General features: G+C 37.7%; 5 protein-coding genes across 5 annotated transcripts; 3 read left to right on the top strand and 2 right to left on the bottom strand.

The window, feature by feature from the left end:
- Positions 1 to 195: 195 nt before the first annotated feature.
- On the bottom strand, positions 196 to 1,582 carry GCK72_019719 (uncharacterized protein; the record flags this gene model as incomplete). Its single annotated transcript, XM_053733184.1, has 7 exons — positions 196 to 277; positions 321 to 457; positions 504 to 597; positions 645 to 761; positions 810 to 1,089; positions 1,282 to 1,481; positions 1,530 to 1,582. The coding sequence occupies 7 exons, from the start codon at positions 1,580 to 1,582 to the stop codon at positions 196 to 198; spliced, it is 963 nt and encodes a 320-aa protein (XP_053582097.1).
- A 1,107-nt stretch (positions 1,583 to 2,689) lies between these two features.
- Positions 2,690 to 5,586, bottom strand: GCK72_019718 (uncharacterized protein; the record flags this gene model as incomplete). Its single annotated transcript, XM_053733183.1, has 9 exons — positions 2,690 to 2,827; positions 3,111 to 3,173; positions 3,218 to 3,328; positions 3,375 to 3,482; positions 4,047 to 4,289; positions 4,338 to 4,435; positions 4,486 to 4,784; positions 4,835 to 5,062; positions 5,477 to 5,586. 9 exons carry the CDS (start codon positions 5,584 to 5,586, stop codon positions 2,690 to 2,692), a joined length of 1,398 nt encoding a protein of 465 aa, XP_053582096.1.
- Positions 5,587 to 6,269: 683 nt separating this feature from the next.
- On the top strand, positions 6,270 to 8,963 carry GCK72_019717 (uncharacterized protein; the record flags this gene model as incomplete). The annotated part of the gene is made up of 9 exons (XM_053733182.1): positions 6,270 to 6,338; positions 6,531 to 7,332; positions 7,378 to 7,659; positions 7,704 to 7,983; positions 8,033 to 8,251; positions 8,313 to 8,407; positions 8,457 to 8,602; positions 8,651 to 8,736; positions 8,780 to 8,963. 9 exons carry the CDS (start codon positions 6,270 to 6,272, stop codon positions 8,961 to 8,963), a joined length of 2,163 nt encoding a protein of 720 aa, XP_053582095.1.
- A 1,826-nt stretch (positions 8,964 to 10,789) lies between these two features.
- GCK72_019716 (uncharacterized protein) lies at positions 10,790 to 12,376 on the top strand (the record flags this gene model as incomplete). The annotated part of the gene is made up of 8 exons (XM_053733181.1): positions 10,790 to 10,828; positions 10,877 to 10,980; positions 11,087 to 11,220; positions 11,269 to 11,432; positions 11,484 to 11,579; positions 11,625 to 11,837; positions 11,882 to 12,098; positions 12,153 to 12,376. The coding sequence occupies 8 exons, from the start codon at positions 10,790 to 10,792 to the stop codon at positions 12,374 to 12,376; spliced, it is 1,191 nt and encodes a 396-aa protein (XP_053582094.1).
- A 1,846-nt stretch (positions 12,377 to 14,222) lies between these two features.
- Positions 14,223 to 14,921, top strand: GCK72_019715 (uncharacterized protein; the record flags this gene model as incomplete). Its single annotated transcript, XM_053733180.1, has 4 exons — positions 14,223 to 14,336; positions 14,393 to 14,530; positions 14,588 to 14,765; positions 14,815 to 14,921. 4 exons carry the CDS (start codon positions 14,223 to 14,225, stop codon positions 14,919 to 14,921), a joined length of 537 nt encoding a protein of 178 aa, XP_053582093.1.
- Between the last annotated feature and the right edge of the window lie 1,153 nt (positions 14,922 to 16,074).

Here is a 16,074-nt window from a genome sequence, read left to right as displayed (position 1 = left end):
AGTACTGGAGCACTCAAAACAGGTGACATGTGATATTCATGCTCTACTTAATCACTTGTCAACAAAATGTCCTTAAAGCAAGAAAGATTCAAATTATTTACGTGACGTGATTTATATGTTAAATAAAAACTAGAAATTGATTCAAACTAAAACAAATTGAGATCATCATTCATGCTCCTCGCCGAGTTGTTGTTTCTAGATCATTGAGAACTCTCCGCATTTTTGTAAAGTGTCCGGATACTGCTCATCCATCTCTTTAATAAATCTATCACCAGCTCTTAAATGCTTTATATTATTGAAATCACGTTGGTTTCTCTTACGTTTTCATAGCATACGCTTCCTGGTGAGCAATAGTTGCTTTCGAGTATATCGTGTTGGTGTGTTTGATTCCTTCATGAACATCAAAGACGTGTGAGGGGACATGGAATGTGTAACCAGCACGACAGAGTGCGTAAACCTAAAAATAAGTAGGGAAATTTAAATTTACTAAGTCCAAATCTTACTAAAGAATGCATCACTTTGATTCTGGAAGGGAAATAGTCAGCGTTGTAGGGATCATTCCGATGGATAATTGTTTGTACTTCCCAAAGGTAACCACTGAAAAATGAACAGAGGTTTAGTAAAAACTATTTGGATAAACTCACGGATAAGTTATCTCGTTTGTAGACACCATATCCGTATGAATCGATGTTCGGAACCAATCATCCAAGTTCTCGATGTGATGCCCAGCTGCGAAGAATCGATGATGGAATTCGAATGTTCTGGAATGTTACTTTTGTATCTCTTGGCCTCTGGCAAAACAAACATACTTGTGCAGCTTTTTCGACTTCAACAACTTTCTATGATCTCTCGGAATATCTGCTCCAATCGATGTCTCAAATCTACGAACAACCAGGACCCGTTTACTTTTTCCATCAATGAATTGGTTAGCGATTGGCTTGATTTTAATGGCGAATTCCGTGCTAGGAATCATATCTCCATCCATGATGAATTGAATATCTGATAATGCTCCCTTCCGAGCAATATTTCTCATTAGGTTACTAGGGTACAGTTGAAATGGACCGACGATGGCGCTTCGGAGAAGTTCGTCTGAGATTTAAAAGAAGAATTTGAGATTCTAAAAAATAGTAAACCCACAAGAAGCAAAAAACTCTTGGCAAGTTCTGTTTGATTGCGGAAGTTCGAATACAGGGCAACTGATTTGGAATGGAGATTTTCGAAAAGCAAAATGAACCGTCATCTGGACACCTCATCTATTCTCTGTTTCTAACAATGACATACTTACTTTTCTGCGGAATCTGATATCACATCTGTAGATCTCAGCCAGATATTCAAGTACATTACTGGAGTGATAATCAACAAAAATTCCAATTGAAATAGGTCCATCCCATAGAGAAGGCATGTTTTCCACGGCGTCAATCATATCGGAAGTGGCATGAGTTGCAAGAGTGACTGGTTCTAGGTTGTCGGCCTCTCGGAATCTAAATTTCTCAGTTTGCTATCATATTCTATATTTCTTATAAACTCACGTTTCACTAGCCTCCAAAAACTTGTACGCAATGCAATACTGATCATCATGCATCTCTGTTGGAATCGAGTAGTTCCTCCGATCCCCTTCTTCCCCAAATTGTTCAATCGTATATTGTATTGGAGGTCTAGCCACCGGCGGTTTTTGATGGCCCTCATGATGCTCTTCTCTCTTTTGAATCCATTTATTTCGAAGCTGAAAACAAATTTCAATTAAAAAAAGGAAAGCGATGGAACTGATGAAGTCTTTCCTACCCTTTGAAGGTATATTAAAACTATAAAAACCAGTACGAGGGCATAAATTGTTGTCCTGTTTAATCGAACCATCTGAAATCACTATTTGTTCTAAGTCTGGAATAGAAAACACTCAAAATAGGGAAGAATCAAAAATAAATTCAACAAAAACCGAAAGAAAGGAAAGAAAAAAGTCTTGCCATGTCTGAATAATGGCCAGCATCCTCACCTAACATTTTTTAACATTTCGATCTTCGTACGTACGGCAAGCCGAAAATTGACATTTCGGGGCCTTATCCTGCGAATCTATCTTTCTTGAAAGCCTCTTTTTATCGGACTTTTCGGACATTCAGAAACAAAAAGAGAAGCCGTCGAAATATTTTGCGACGGAGACGAACATTATGATTCAGATCTTTATAAAAGTTTAGTTTGTGAAGTGCGGAAAGATACTCATAGAGCAGGTTGATAGTATAACGGCTGGATGTTTTAATTAATTTTGTCTATATGTATTGGAGCGGCACGGTTTTCACCAACGCGCTCTACCGAAATCACTTGAAAATTTTTCACGTTTCCTGTATCTTCCAATGCCAATGCATTACTTTTCACTTTTTATAAACCGTTTTGGTAAAATTCAGTATCGTTGGAAACTTTTTGTTCTGAAGTTTTTTTCTAACCCTCATTGCCGTGACTCCAGAAATGCCTGAAACCTGAAAAAACTAAAATCGATTCGAATCTCCGAATCAAATTTTTTCTTCCACCTCCGCCTTATCTGATTCGTAGTTCGCGAAGACAGCATTTTGAATCTCCGAATGGCTTTTCAGATATGTATGACACCAGAAACATTATTTCCTTGTCATGAAACAAAGCGTGTCTAGTTTGATGAAATCAGAAAATCATTTTATTTCATTGTGAATATAGGTGAACATAACTAATCGCATAGTTCCGGTCGAAGATTTTTCTCTTGTTTTTCGTATTCTTTCAGCATTGCATCATCACATTCTTTTCCAATTTGTTCCTTGATACATGGCTGTAGACCATCCCATTGAACACATTCGTCTACTTCTGGCTGTAAAAGTCAATTTTTCACTGGAAATATTTTCAATTTTGTGAGAAAGAACTCAAAAAATTCAAAAGAAATCCGTCGAGCCGGATTCGAACCAGCGACCTAAGGATACCCACTGACTCTACAGTCCTCCGCTCTACCAACTGAGCTATCGACGGCACGGCGACAAGTGCCCGCGGGAGGCATCAAAAGAGGGAGATAACAATTGACGAGGAAAGTGAATCAGATAGCAAACTAGTGTGATGGACGTACTTCTTTGTTACTAGAAACTAAAAAAGTGGCAAACCTCATGAATATCATTGAAAAGTGTGTTGAGACATGGAATCTTGTCATCTTTTTTGGCAATCAGCTGAAAAACGAGAGGGTTCAAGTGTTTTGGATTGAAATTGTCACCTTATGAGCACATGTAGAGAACTCTCGGTTATAAAACATGTAGAATAGACATGGACTGATCTTTTGTAGAAGAAGTGGCACCTTGGTAGCGTCTAATTCTGTCCCACAGTTCTGAAGACTGAGAAAATCGAGAAGTTCGAAATCAGATCAAACTCACAATGATTGCTTCACACTTATCCGCATATTCCTTATATTCCTCGGGTGATCTGAAGAACCGATCCGTTACATTGATGGCCTCGACAATAGGATCCAGCCCGTCCGAGATCTGAAAAGTTGTTACTGACAAGAAAGTTGGGATACTACCGAACTAAACTTCTGACAATCTTCTTTCGTTCTCGCTGCAAGACTCAAAGAAACACATAATAACAGAAAAACAGAGAAATATTCAGTCAACATCTTCTATTTCTCTTCTGAAGATACCAGAAGACTTGCGTCTCCTTTTATACTGTTCTCGACTGAAGTAAACAACTTTTTCTCTGTTATCAAGTGGAGAATTTCGATTAAAAAAGTGGGATGAGACGTTCGTGGCCTTGAACAGGTTGAAGACCAGAAGTTAAATTTCGATGTATTTTTTTCCAATTGTCTGTCTAGGATGGATGAAATTGATACTGGTTTTTCGATCCGTTTCGTTTTTTGTTTAATTTAAAGTGACATTTTGGGAGAGGTTCAAAGAGAGAAAGGAAAGTTCAAAGAAAAAATGCGGTAGGAATGGAAAAGTAAGAAGATTTTACTACAGAACAAAGAAAATGAATTATTTAAATGTGAAAAAGACAAATTCGAATTATTAACAAAAGTCTTTATTAGACATTCAGACATTCAATTATTCAACCTTCTTCTGCTCCAAGTTTTCTACCGCGTTCTTCTGTAAAACCTCGGCTCTTTTCATTTTATACTGCACTTGCATATTCTTGTCAACTTGATCCGCTTGGTCAATATCCTTGATCAATGGAATCGAGAATTCAGAGATTCTCCACGTCTTCATAAGGTTAATCAGAGTGAAGATGACATAAGCAGTTCCACTGTGGATAACGAACGAGAGAGCGGCCAAGGTATGAGCATCGATTATCGAGGTCTGGTAACAACAAATATGTCTGTACATCCAGAATTCCAGATGGCTTACCTGTTTGACTTTTGGTGGGAGAGTGGCAATCAAGTTTATCGTTATCTTCACTCCATCTGCATACGAGACATCCTGCCACCGAGTGCAAGCAAGAGTTACTGAAATGGATTCAAGTTTGTACCGCTACGCCTTCAATTTCTCAACTCACTCAAGAAGAAACACACAACGAAATAGACAATAGCAACAACCATGGCAGCCACCACATTCACTCTCAGCATTCTGTTTCTTCCTACTGTCCACGCTTCATGTTTTTTGTGACGGATGCAGATTTGGAGAACATTGGTAACGATGGAGTGGATAGCAGACACACTGGCTCCGACGGCGAATGTTGTGAAAATGGGAAGAATAGAACGAAAGATGATGTCAATGATTTTGGTGGAGGGCTTGTAGAATTTGAGATCAGAATCATCGCTTAGTTGGAAAGCATGGTCATACATTCTTTTGAACCTGGAAACATTAATTTGGAATCTCATTCGTCCTTTCTCTCGAAAACTCACGACAAACTCTTAGTCCACTTGAAAGTATACGTTTCCACAGTCAACATAGTCTTATTCAAGAAACCAGAAATAATTCCATAGACATCATTGGTGCCCAATGAGTATTTCGATGTGTAGGTCTGTGCAGATTCGGCGGAAGCAGCTAGACGTTGTTTCTCAAAGACCGCATTAGCGGCTAGAGTCTCAAAATTTTCCTGCTCGGATCTCCATTCACTGTCATACTCGAAACTGGAAAAGTTGATTCACCAAAAATGCTAGAAACACCTCGTGTAAAGTTGAGCTCCCGAACCTTTCCTAATTTTAGTCCCTGGTAAAATCATATGTATTAATACGGAACGATGTCCTGATCTTTTGTATCTCATTCAAATTATCGTCTTCTGCCTTTTCTCCTTCAGAAATGCGATCGTAATCTATTTTTTCCACGAGAAAGATATTGATCTATTTGAAGAACTATTCATGAGGCATCGGGAGTCTGCACTTTTGATATTTCTCCACAAAATGAAAATTTTTGTATTCAATGCATTTTCATACATTAGATATAACCCACTAGCTTCTTCTTCTTCTACTTCTTCTTTCAGATTTTGACCAGATCTCCCAGTAGCCTCCCCCATTTTTGAATTTATTCCCGGTTTTCCAACTTACTGAGAGAATCCATAAATCACTGCTGCGTAGGCTCCAGCTACCAATAATAGCAGAATAATCGGTCCGAAAATGCTTCGTGATACCAGCCGCCAATCTCTTTTTTTCACCATATTGAGACGAAAGAGCAGTCGGATGAAAACGTTTTGACGAAAGCAAATGTGAAATACACGAAAAGTCAGGCGGAAAGGGGATGAGATCCCGATGTATTCTAGCTGTTGCTAGGCGAGTTGCCGGGTGATTCGGACCGTTGTGAAGAGCCCCGTGCTCTCCAACATCCAAGAGCCACATGAGCCATTTCATGAAAGACTCGAGGAAAAATTGAGCCGAAAAAATGCACAAAAAGAAAAAAACAGAATTATAAAAGTTTGAACTCGAACTCTGTCCGTTTCAAAAGTAATCCTTCGAATAATCTTTCAAAGACTGATAGGTTTCCTCGTCAACTCTTTCTTATCAGTTTGAAGTTTGTGCCAGTGATAAGATCAATGTGATCAATGAGTTTTTGATTTATTTTCCATTCTGAAACTCCCACGCATCGTTATTTAATTACCAATAAAATTCCGTTTTATTGGTTCAAAATGCTCAGATGACCCAGAAAAATGAGTCAGTTGGATAGGTCATTTGGAATAGAATGAAGTCATATTTTCGTAGTTTTATCAATTTGAGAATGTCCATTCAGGAGAATTGATAATGATTAAAATATCGTCATTATTTTAAAAATCATAGGGAAGGCGATTATATAAAAGAGAAACTTGGCAGTGATAAAAATTGAACTCGAACTTTTTTGTGTTGAACTATGAAATATTTTATATTCTTGTTACTAATAGGTCTTCAGTCAGATTCTGTCCTGGCAGAGGATTGGAAAGTAAGTGATCCCTTCTTAAACCCTATAAACTATGTCATCCCTACGACCGGTCTAAATAAGAAACCGAAAATCCATTTGATGCGTCCGCCGAAACGGGGAAACATTTTTGATCTGATATCTGTGAACCGAATCGAAAAATGAGAATTCCGATTTTCATTGAGATGATCAAGACCACTTTCTTCTTGATTTCAGGAAACTCTACTCCTTCATCACTCCAAAAATATAACGGGAGTGAATGCCCAATGTGCGAATGATACGGAAACATGGCTTCATTCTTTGGATATTTTGACAGAAGTGTCAGCCGAATGTATTCTAACCAAGAAATGTACGAAAAAAGAAGAGAAACTACTCGAGGAGAACTTCTATGCATTGGAACAGTTGGATTCATTCGGAAAGTTTCCATCGTCGGGACTTTTTGAAATTCCTCTAATTTTCGATGGATCTTATCAAGAATGTGAGAGGATCAGTGGAAAGAAATACGAGACTAACTACTGCTACGTCATACTGATTCCTGGAAAGAACTCCTCTCATTGTCATGTCTCAAAATCTGGGGACCTCACACCAACAACCGTATTCTTCAGAAGTGCAGTATGCATGCCGAACTCTTGTGACCAAACTGAAATCTCTAATGTCATAAATCAAATTGCTGATATTCCATTCACTGTTTGTGGCTCTCATTGCTCTCGATACCCAGTTAAGAAGGATTCAGCATTCTGGGGATTCTCAGCTTTCATGATAGTTATGATTTCGATTGCCATTCTTGCCACTTCGGTGGACTACATTTTGGAAACAATTAGTTCAGAAGAAGAGAAAAAGGAGAAGAAAAATCTAGCATTGAGAATTCTTCTCAGTTTTTCTCTGTGGACCAATGCAGAGTTAATTTTGTCGGTGAAAGAGCAAAAACCTGGATTCATCAAGTGTCTGGATTGTATCAGATTTCTGTCAATGTTATGGGTTGTGTCTGGACACACAGTCAGTACTATAATGTTTCCAGGTATAAAGTACTCATCAAAACATCGTAGTGAAATGTTGTTTTCAGATGTCCTTCTTCCTATTACCACATTCACAAAACATTTCTGGAATCACCTCCTTCTCAATGCCTTTGTCTCAGTCGACACCTTCTTCTTACTATCTGGAATTGTCGTTGCCTACCTATTCTTCAAGCAAAGACCCAAGAAATCTCAAATCTTGAGTCCGATCACTTGGACTTTGTTCTATGTCCACAGATATCTTCGATTGACTCCTCCATACATGATCTTCCTTGGTTTCTATATCGTCTACAGTGAATATATTCAAGGACCAGTTGCTGCCGTGGGGTTGAGTAAGTGAATAAATTCTTTACAATTCGTATTTTCTGAATTTCAGACGCTGGCATCTACGCTGTTGAATCCTGTAAGAAAACCTGGTGGCGAAATCTTCTGTACATCAACAATTTCGGTGACAGCACTCAAGCATGCTACGGCATCACTTGGTACTTGGCAGTTGATACCCAGTTGTACTTGGTGGCTCCGATCGTTCTAATCGCCTTATGGTTTTCGTTTATTTGGGGTGCCGTCGCAGTAGCAGCTGGTTGTGTTGGAAGTATCATTACGGTATATGTACTGTACGCAGAGTATCATCTACCAGCAGATCAGTTTGGAAAGGGGTAAGGATAGAATAAGAAGTTAACTCAAATAACAATACATTTACTTCAGAAGTCTGATCAACTTTGGAAAAATGCTCTACCAGAAACCATGGATTCGGTGTACTCCATATCTGATTGGTCTTCTAGTTGGATACGGGATTGCTGTATTCGGCAAAAGAAGAGTACGCCTTCATTGGGCTCTGTCCGTTGTTGGATGGCTAATTGCACTGGGAATTGCATCTGCATGTTTATTCTCGACGAACGAATATGATAAAGGCGCGATTTGGACGTGAGTTATACTAAATTTACATCAGAACATAGACAAAAATTCGAACTGAAAAAAATTCCAGAGACTTCGAAAAAGCGACCTACTACAACTTCTCTCGATTCCTATGGGCTATCGCAGTCTCCTGGGTCATTGTGGCCAATCACATGGGATGGGGAGGTACAATTATCTCATTGTGATCTACAGTACTCTTTTTATTTCTTTTCAGGACCAATCAACAATTTCATGTCTCATCCACTCTGGCAACCACTTGGAAGACTTTCCTATTGTGCATATATTGTACACTTCTTTTTGATTGATTTCTATACAAATATCAATGATTCTCCAATGCATTATTACTCGACTTTTCAAGTGGTTAGTTGATTTTCATACTAGTTTTCCAACTGACCTCTTCATTTTTAGTGGATCTATTACGCGGTTCCTATCACAATAATTGCCTATATTTTCGCTTTTTTCTGGAGTTGCCTTTTTGAAATTCCGACGTTGAAGTAAGTTGAAAAGTTGTAAAACAGGCAAATATCGTTCTTACAGACTAGAAAAAATGTTGATCGAAGCTATTCTTGGAGTTGGCAATGGACGAGCTTCTGGAAAAGTCGGTGACGTGGCGAAGCTGGAAATAAAAAGTGAGAATCCGCTTCAAGTTAAGAGGATGGAAGACGTGGAAATCGTCCGGATAGAAGAAAAACTACCTTCAGACTTTAACATGAAGCTTTGAATATAAATGTACAAATTTTTGTAATTCAAAATAAGTAAAAGACGCGCAACATAATAAAGTTCAAGAGACCAAGGTTTTGTTGTGAGATACATCAGAAACAGAAACGGTAGATTTTGATCTCTGGCGGCAAAAGTTGAACGGATCTTTGCAGAGAAATACTATACTTGGGGTTTGGATCTTGGCTTGTGGCAATAATGAAAAATCGTGACTGAAACTTATTTTCAGCTCTCTAATTCGATGATACAGACATTTGAATTTTCAGCTATTCATGAATTGTTTACAGATTTATACTTGATAAGTTTGCATCCAAATTTGTCACAATTAGAGAATTTTCAGTTATATATAAGTGAAAACATTCATTTCAGTTCAAAACTTTTATCCAGAAGTTGCAAAACCCTCAAATTCTTTGATAAAATCTACCGTACTGCTCTCCATTTTCCATATCCCATTTCTGCATCTCCGAGAACGATGAAATGTGTGAAATCTCATGAAATTGTCTACAAAACTGAATGAATCGGCTACACAACACAGATTTCGAACATTTTGAAGGAAATTTGTGGCGACCGATTGAAAAATGGGCAGGTAGGGCAGTGAGAGAGAAGAGAAAAGAGAGAATTGAAACGGATCACACGCGCAGGTTTTTTATGTGTCAATTGAGTAATAGTACGAGAATACTGACGTAGATTTTATTCTTTTTGTTGCTTGAATTAGTATATTTCATCTTGGACTAAATTTTATTTTGAATATATTTTCTAAATACTTTAAAATTTTTCTATTCTATTTATATTGTTTGCTCTTTGTTTTTTCTCTTGAAAATATTTCATCCAGGCCTCTTTTCGAGTAATGATTTCCTAACTACATTTTGGATTCTCCGCTTTGAGAAAAATATACGAAAAAATAACTTATGATGAAGATTTCCGCCACTGACTGTTATTGAACAAAATACAAGAGCCTGACCGATTGTGTTCTAATCGGAGTGCGTACTTTGTCTGTATGTCTAATCATCTTCCTAACTTGTTGATCTCTGAAGAAACTGCGGCCGACAAGTTTAGAGATCAGGTGAGCGATTATATTGACGGAAAGAAAAAATATGAAAGTGTCTTCTGTTTATGTACAGGTTGATGTCCACATGTCTGGATGTCCGTACCTTTTAGGAGTTTCGTATATTATCCGGTTCTTTTTCAGGACTGATTCGCATAGAAACTTTTAAAAATTGCAAATGAAGAAAAGCAGAGAAAATTATTCTTCGATATTATTTTGCTGAATTTCCGATATAGAAACCGTGTCGTGTAACAATAAGTTCTAGGACTATTTGCATTTGAAAATATAATTAGCGGTTTTTTTTGTGCAAAAAATGATTGTTTCAAGCTGAAAATAATCATCATATGAATCATATTTCATTCAAGTTTTCTGCAACTGCGATTTTTGATCTTAAATTCCTTCTGAAAGAAGAACGGGGGACCCAACAAAACAATTGATCCGATGGTACTCTTCTCATCCCAAAATCTCCTATCGGTGTCTGGTACCTTCAATATTCATAATTCTTGAAGATGTATATAGTTTGTTCCTTCTAGACTTCTTTCCTCTGCATATCCTCCGAAACCGACCGCCTAAAGTCCACGAGGGACAGCACCGATGATATCAGGTGGAAACGGAGATTCTATTGTCCAGATAACAGAAACCATTGTGCCTCATTGTCCCTTATATCTATTGGTTTTGAGATTTTACACGATTCATTTGTTCATTTTTTCTCCTTCCTCGTTACTGTAAACAATCTTTGTTTGATTTTATTCAACTTCGCATAAATTTTAAGAGACCAAAAAGTCATGGTTGCCAGCCTATTGGCCCATGAAGTCATGATGCCTGTAAGTTTCTAATTGATCTTCTAAATTTTACCAGTGTTTCTAATTCAGAATCTCTCTCCACCTGCACCAATTCCCTGTGAAGTATGTACATATCCATCTCATGGTTATCATTTTAAAGTTATGTCATGTAGAGCCTGTGCCGCCTTTTATAGGTAAGCATCTTTTAAGAAATACGGTAGTTTCCAGTTTTTAAAATGTCAATAATGTTGAACCATCCATATAAATTACGAGAAAAGTTTTTTAAAAAAGTTTTTTCAGAAGATCACTAATTGCTGGATTACGATACATCTGTAAAGGAAGAAATAACAACTGTCATATTGATAGTTCTGTCAGATACTTTTGTAAGTCATGTCGGTTTCAAAAATGTCTGAAATCTGGAATGAGTGCGGAAAGTGAGTTTGTGTTACTTTACACTTTCAAATTCGAGATATTTTTCTCAGAAATTCAACAAAATCGAGATCCGATCTCGTCTACAATCCCTGGTGCATCGGCAGATTTTTTGCCACCAGTTATAGATGAATCCGTCAAAAAATCGATGTTCGATGGTCCATTGTATGATTTTGAAAGTTTTATAGGCAAAATAAGAGCAATTTTCGCACAAAAAGTGAGTTTCGTTTGATTCGAAAAATAAACAAAGAGAAAAAAACATTTTCAGAATTTTCCTATTGACGAACCTAAATTGTCCCCTTTGAGAGAAATGGAACAAGGTCTGAAGTTTATAAGAAGGAATCAAAAACGAAGATTTATAGATGTATAGACAAACTGTATTCCACAAATAATTTTGTTAAAATTTCAGATTGCCGATGAGATTGACTTTGAAAAAATTACAAAAACTCGTCTGGGAGTAATCAAGGACGCTGCCACGTGGCTGATGTACTCTTCATTTTTCCGAAATTTAGAAGAAAGAGAGAAACTGCTGATTCTGAAGACGACGTGGCATGTTTGGGGTAGATTGGAGCTTCTGTCTATTTCAGTGGAGATATTCGGAGAGAAAGTTAGCAAAGAAAAGGTAATTAAGTTGCTTTTAGAAAAAATGTTCATTTCGAATTTCAGATAGTTTTTATATCTGAAAACGAAGCAGTCTACTTGATTGAAATATTCCGAAACAACCTTATGAATTTGGATCCAAAAGAAGCTGAAGACGTTGATAAAGAAATCCAACCGTTGTTCACTGCAGTTTTTGATGACGTGGCAGTGAAGCTATCTAGTCTGAATGGAAGTCTCATAGAGGTTGCTTATATGTTGTGGCAAATGATTTGGTGTGTTGCAGGTGAGAAAGAATCCGTAAATATTCAACTTCTCATTTTTATTCATGATCTTTCAGGAAAAATTCTCACTGGTTCTTCTCTGACCGCTGGCGAAAAATTTCTGGATGAATTGGCTTCTGATCTCCACGACTATTACGAAAATGATCTCAAAATAGAAAATTATGCGACTCGGGTTATCAAAATGATGTCAATTATACGGACTCTTCAGAAAACTTATATTGATATTCATCGTGTCATTGATCATGCTAACTGTTTTAGACGGTTCTTTGTGGCGAAATAAATGTTTTTTCTATGAATCTCTGAGACTAAAACAAATGAAAAAAATGAATACTGGAAGCGAAGTGGGAGGGGCAGAGATAGAGCATGAATGAACAGCTGCGGTATCTGCATTCTTGCATTACTGTCACGGGAATGTGATAATTGAACAATTATGTCTGTGGCCCAGAGCTTCATAGTCCTCCTGTATCCAAACAGAGCTTTCTATTTTTGGATTTCTGATTCCTTCACTCTGAAAGAACCAGTGTGATGGAATGAAGTAAAAAAGCCAACAAACATACTTGTCAAGGCCCGACCAAGGGAAAAGTTTGAAGGCCCGGCTTCAAAAAAATAACAAATAGTTTTCAGCATTTTGTTTAATGATTTTATCAAAAAGTTCGAAAAGAATCTGAATTTTGAATTCTGGTGCCAATTATCCGCGCCTTAATTTAGCTGAGCGGGCCCGGCCCAGCCTGTCCCGGACCTTGAAAAGTATACCAACAACCCTTGTTTTGGCAGTGTTGAGTACTGAAGCTGTTGAATTCATTACAAAACCTGATCGAACCTACCGTAACTTTATCTATACTTTTTCTGAGAAAGGCCTAAATGTGTCCTTTGTTTCCGAAATTGCTTCGTTAGATTCGTATCTTGAAGATCACAAAATCCACCTCTCAATGTTGAAATATCTACCGTACGTATCAAGTCCAGTCAGCGGAATGTTTTGTTCCTGGTCTTTCTCCGTCCAGATAGGTCATCCCCAGTTTTCGTGAATTTCAAAGATTCGAATTTTCACCGAAACTTCAAAACAATGTTCAAAAATCTTCAATATCTAAAGAATCTCATCTTGAACTGTGAGGTCTTTTGAGTGAAATGAAGAAAAAAGGTGGCGATTCCTCTGTAGCTGAGGGACCGAAACCAAGACACATAGACTTCCGGGTCTTTTGTCGTAAAACTAAAATCCACTGCAAAGTGACATTTAACAATCACTGACATCACTGACGGATTTCAAAAGTATAAATTCTATGCTTTTGTTTTTGTAACTGACTGATTTCCCTTGAGCCCCAGAATTGCATTTTCGCCTTTACATAATGCGTGGGTTTCCATGCTCATTAGCTGTAAATTACAGAAGCAAATCGAAGTGGGATTTTAATAAATTGTTATTCAAGACTCGCGTTCTAGTATAAAGTAAAAAAAACAGACACATCTTCATAATAATCCGAAGGCAGTTCTATTCATTCTGAAAGCCGAAATGTCCACCGCTTGGTTGTCTATCCAAAACCGTATTCAACATGTTTCCACTGCAATTTCTTTTTTCTTGAACTCTATCCTCATCTATCTTATTTTGGTCTACTCACCCAAAAAAATCGGGACCTATAAGTACCTGATGGTCTACATCTCGTTTTTCCAAATGTTCTATTCAATAATGGATAATGTATCTCTGCCGGTTAGTTTGTCAGATACATTGTTTTAGTTTTTCGGTTTCCCAGGTTTATCATACCGTATCCTCTGTCTTTGTGGTCTTCAAAGATATCCATGAGGAGGACTATCTGCCGGTGCCACTTCATTATTGGCTCCTAGTGGTCTACACCGGGTGTTATGGTTTTTGCATGGCAATTTTTGGCATTCATTTCTTTTACAGATTCCTTGCAATTTATGGGTAATTCGGAAAGTTTTTGTAAATCATACTCTTCTCTTTTTTCATTCATGCGACAATACTCCGCACATTTACCGGTTTCAAACTATTCATCTGGCTTTTGATACCACCAATTTTTGCTTTCATTTGGGCACTGACGGTTGGCATTTGCTTTGCGCCAACACCAGAAACAACAAAGGAGATTGAGCATAGTATTCTGGAATCGTATGATTTGAAAATGGGAGAAATTGTGTATATAGCAGCGTTTATTTGGCCAAAAAATGAGATAACAGGAATGAAATACTTGAATATAACTCCAGCAATAGGAATAGCAATAGAGGAGATGATTGTGGTATGAACTTGTGCACCTCAAACTCTTTTTCTGATGTCATATATTATCATCTTCAGGTCACATCGCTCACCGCCATATTCTACTTTGGTTCTCGATGCTATTACAAAATTCAGGAGCAACTGAAAGTAGCCATTTCAGTCAGTCGCATCACCAAAAACCTTCATCGTCAACTATTCTATGCACTTGTTATGCAGGTGACTCATTCGATACCAAGATTTAAATTTTGAAAAAAATTGTTTTTTTTTCTTCAGACTGCAATCCCCATCATGCTGCTTCATGTCCCAGTATCCGGTCTGTTCATGTTCCCTATCATGGATTCTGACTTGGGATTTTTAACTGGATTTGTCACTATAACTATTGCAATCTACCCACCTATTGATCCGCTTCCGACAATGCTTGTGATTGAAAACTATCGGAAAGCAGTTTTTGGTAAGAGGATTAATAGTTTCAGATCGAAAAGAATCTGGAGCAATTTCAGCTTTTTTCAAAGCAGTTTTATGCTGCAAACATGGCAATAATAGTGGGAGAGCAGAGCAGACCAGCAGTTTCACAGAAGGTCAAATTTCGATGGCAACTTGCAATTGACATTTTTCTGTTCATTCCTTGATTTGGTTTTCGGAATGAATTTGTCTATATTCAATATTTCAGCATTATTCTACATATGTCGTCATTAAAAATTCCCCCATAAACCTCTTCTGAACTTTCAAAGTTTCTCAGAAATTTATTTCAATAAAAGTATACTTGCTTCTTCGTTTTTCAGAACTCTTTGGGATGTCTAGACACAAGAATGTTTTAGGAATCTCGATATGTTGTTCCCTTTAAAAGTGGGAGTACTTTATTGGTAGTTAATAATAAAAAATAAAGCGAAAAGATGAAATAACAAAAGTGCAAACTTTAATAAATAAATATCTTTACTATTAACAAACACCAGATTCTGTGTGTATGTGTGTATGTCGCCGACCCTACCGCCCTTCCTACTGAACCGATTTTCTTCGAACTTGGACCAAAAAATCAGAAATTTTCCCCTCGCAATGCCCGTCTTTTTCTTTCTCCAAAATTCTCAAAATTACGTCTTCTGAGCCAGAAAAACTGTTAAAGCATAGGGGAATGAAAATCGGAAAAAGTGGCGTGAAACTGTCGGCCTCAACTTCGTCATTTCTTTCCTTTCTCCGGCATGCATTTTCTGTCGGCCGCGTGGTTGTGGACGGCGTGTCGCCGCGTCAGATCTGGCAAGTTATGCAACGTTGACTACAGTTAGTTTTTAGTCCGATCCCGGGGGGCGAGAAAAGATTTTTTGGTTTTTTTTGTTGATAGACTCGAAAAAGTGATGTATCCGAACGTGCCGTTTGTTTCCAGTGAGATCAACGTCACAAAAAAACGAATCGGTTTCTAAAAAGAAACGACGAGAAAAATTTTTTGTTATCATCAGATTAAGAAAAAATCGAGGATTAAAAACGTTTCCTTTCCTTCCAGATTGATCGGTAACACAATTAGATACGGGCAGTTTTCAGGACACAGGTGATGGATCCATTGTTGATCCAAATGGGCCCACATTCCTTTAAAGTTGGATAAAAAAATCAGAAATTTTCAACTCGCGATGCCCGTCTTACTTTTCTTCCAAACTCCCAAATGGACGTCTTCTGAGCCAGAAACACTGATAAAGCAGAGGGGAATTGACAGCGGGAAAAGGGAGAGACGATCGACAAAGCGTCGTCTCTTCTTTAGTCGCGGCGTTCTT

Source organism: Caenorhabditis remanei, chromosome V, assembly GCF_010183535.1.
Source record: "Caenorhabditis remanei strain PX506 chromosome V, whole genome shotgun sequence".
NCBI lineage: Eukaryota > Metazoa > Nematoda > Chromadorea > Rhabditida > Rhabditidae > Caenorhabditis > Caenorhabditis remanei.
This window is presented reverse-complemented; position numbering and strand designations above follow the sequence as displayed.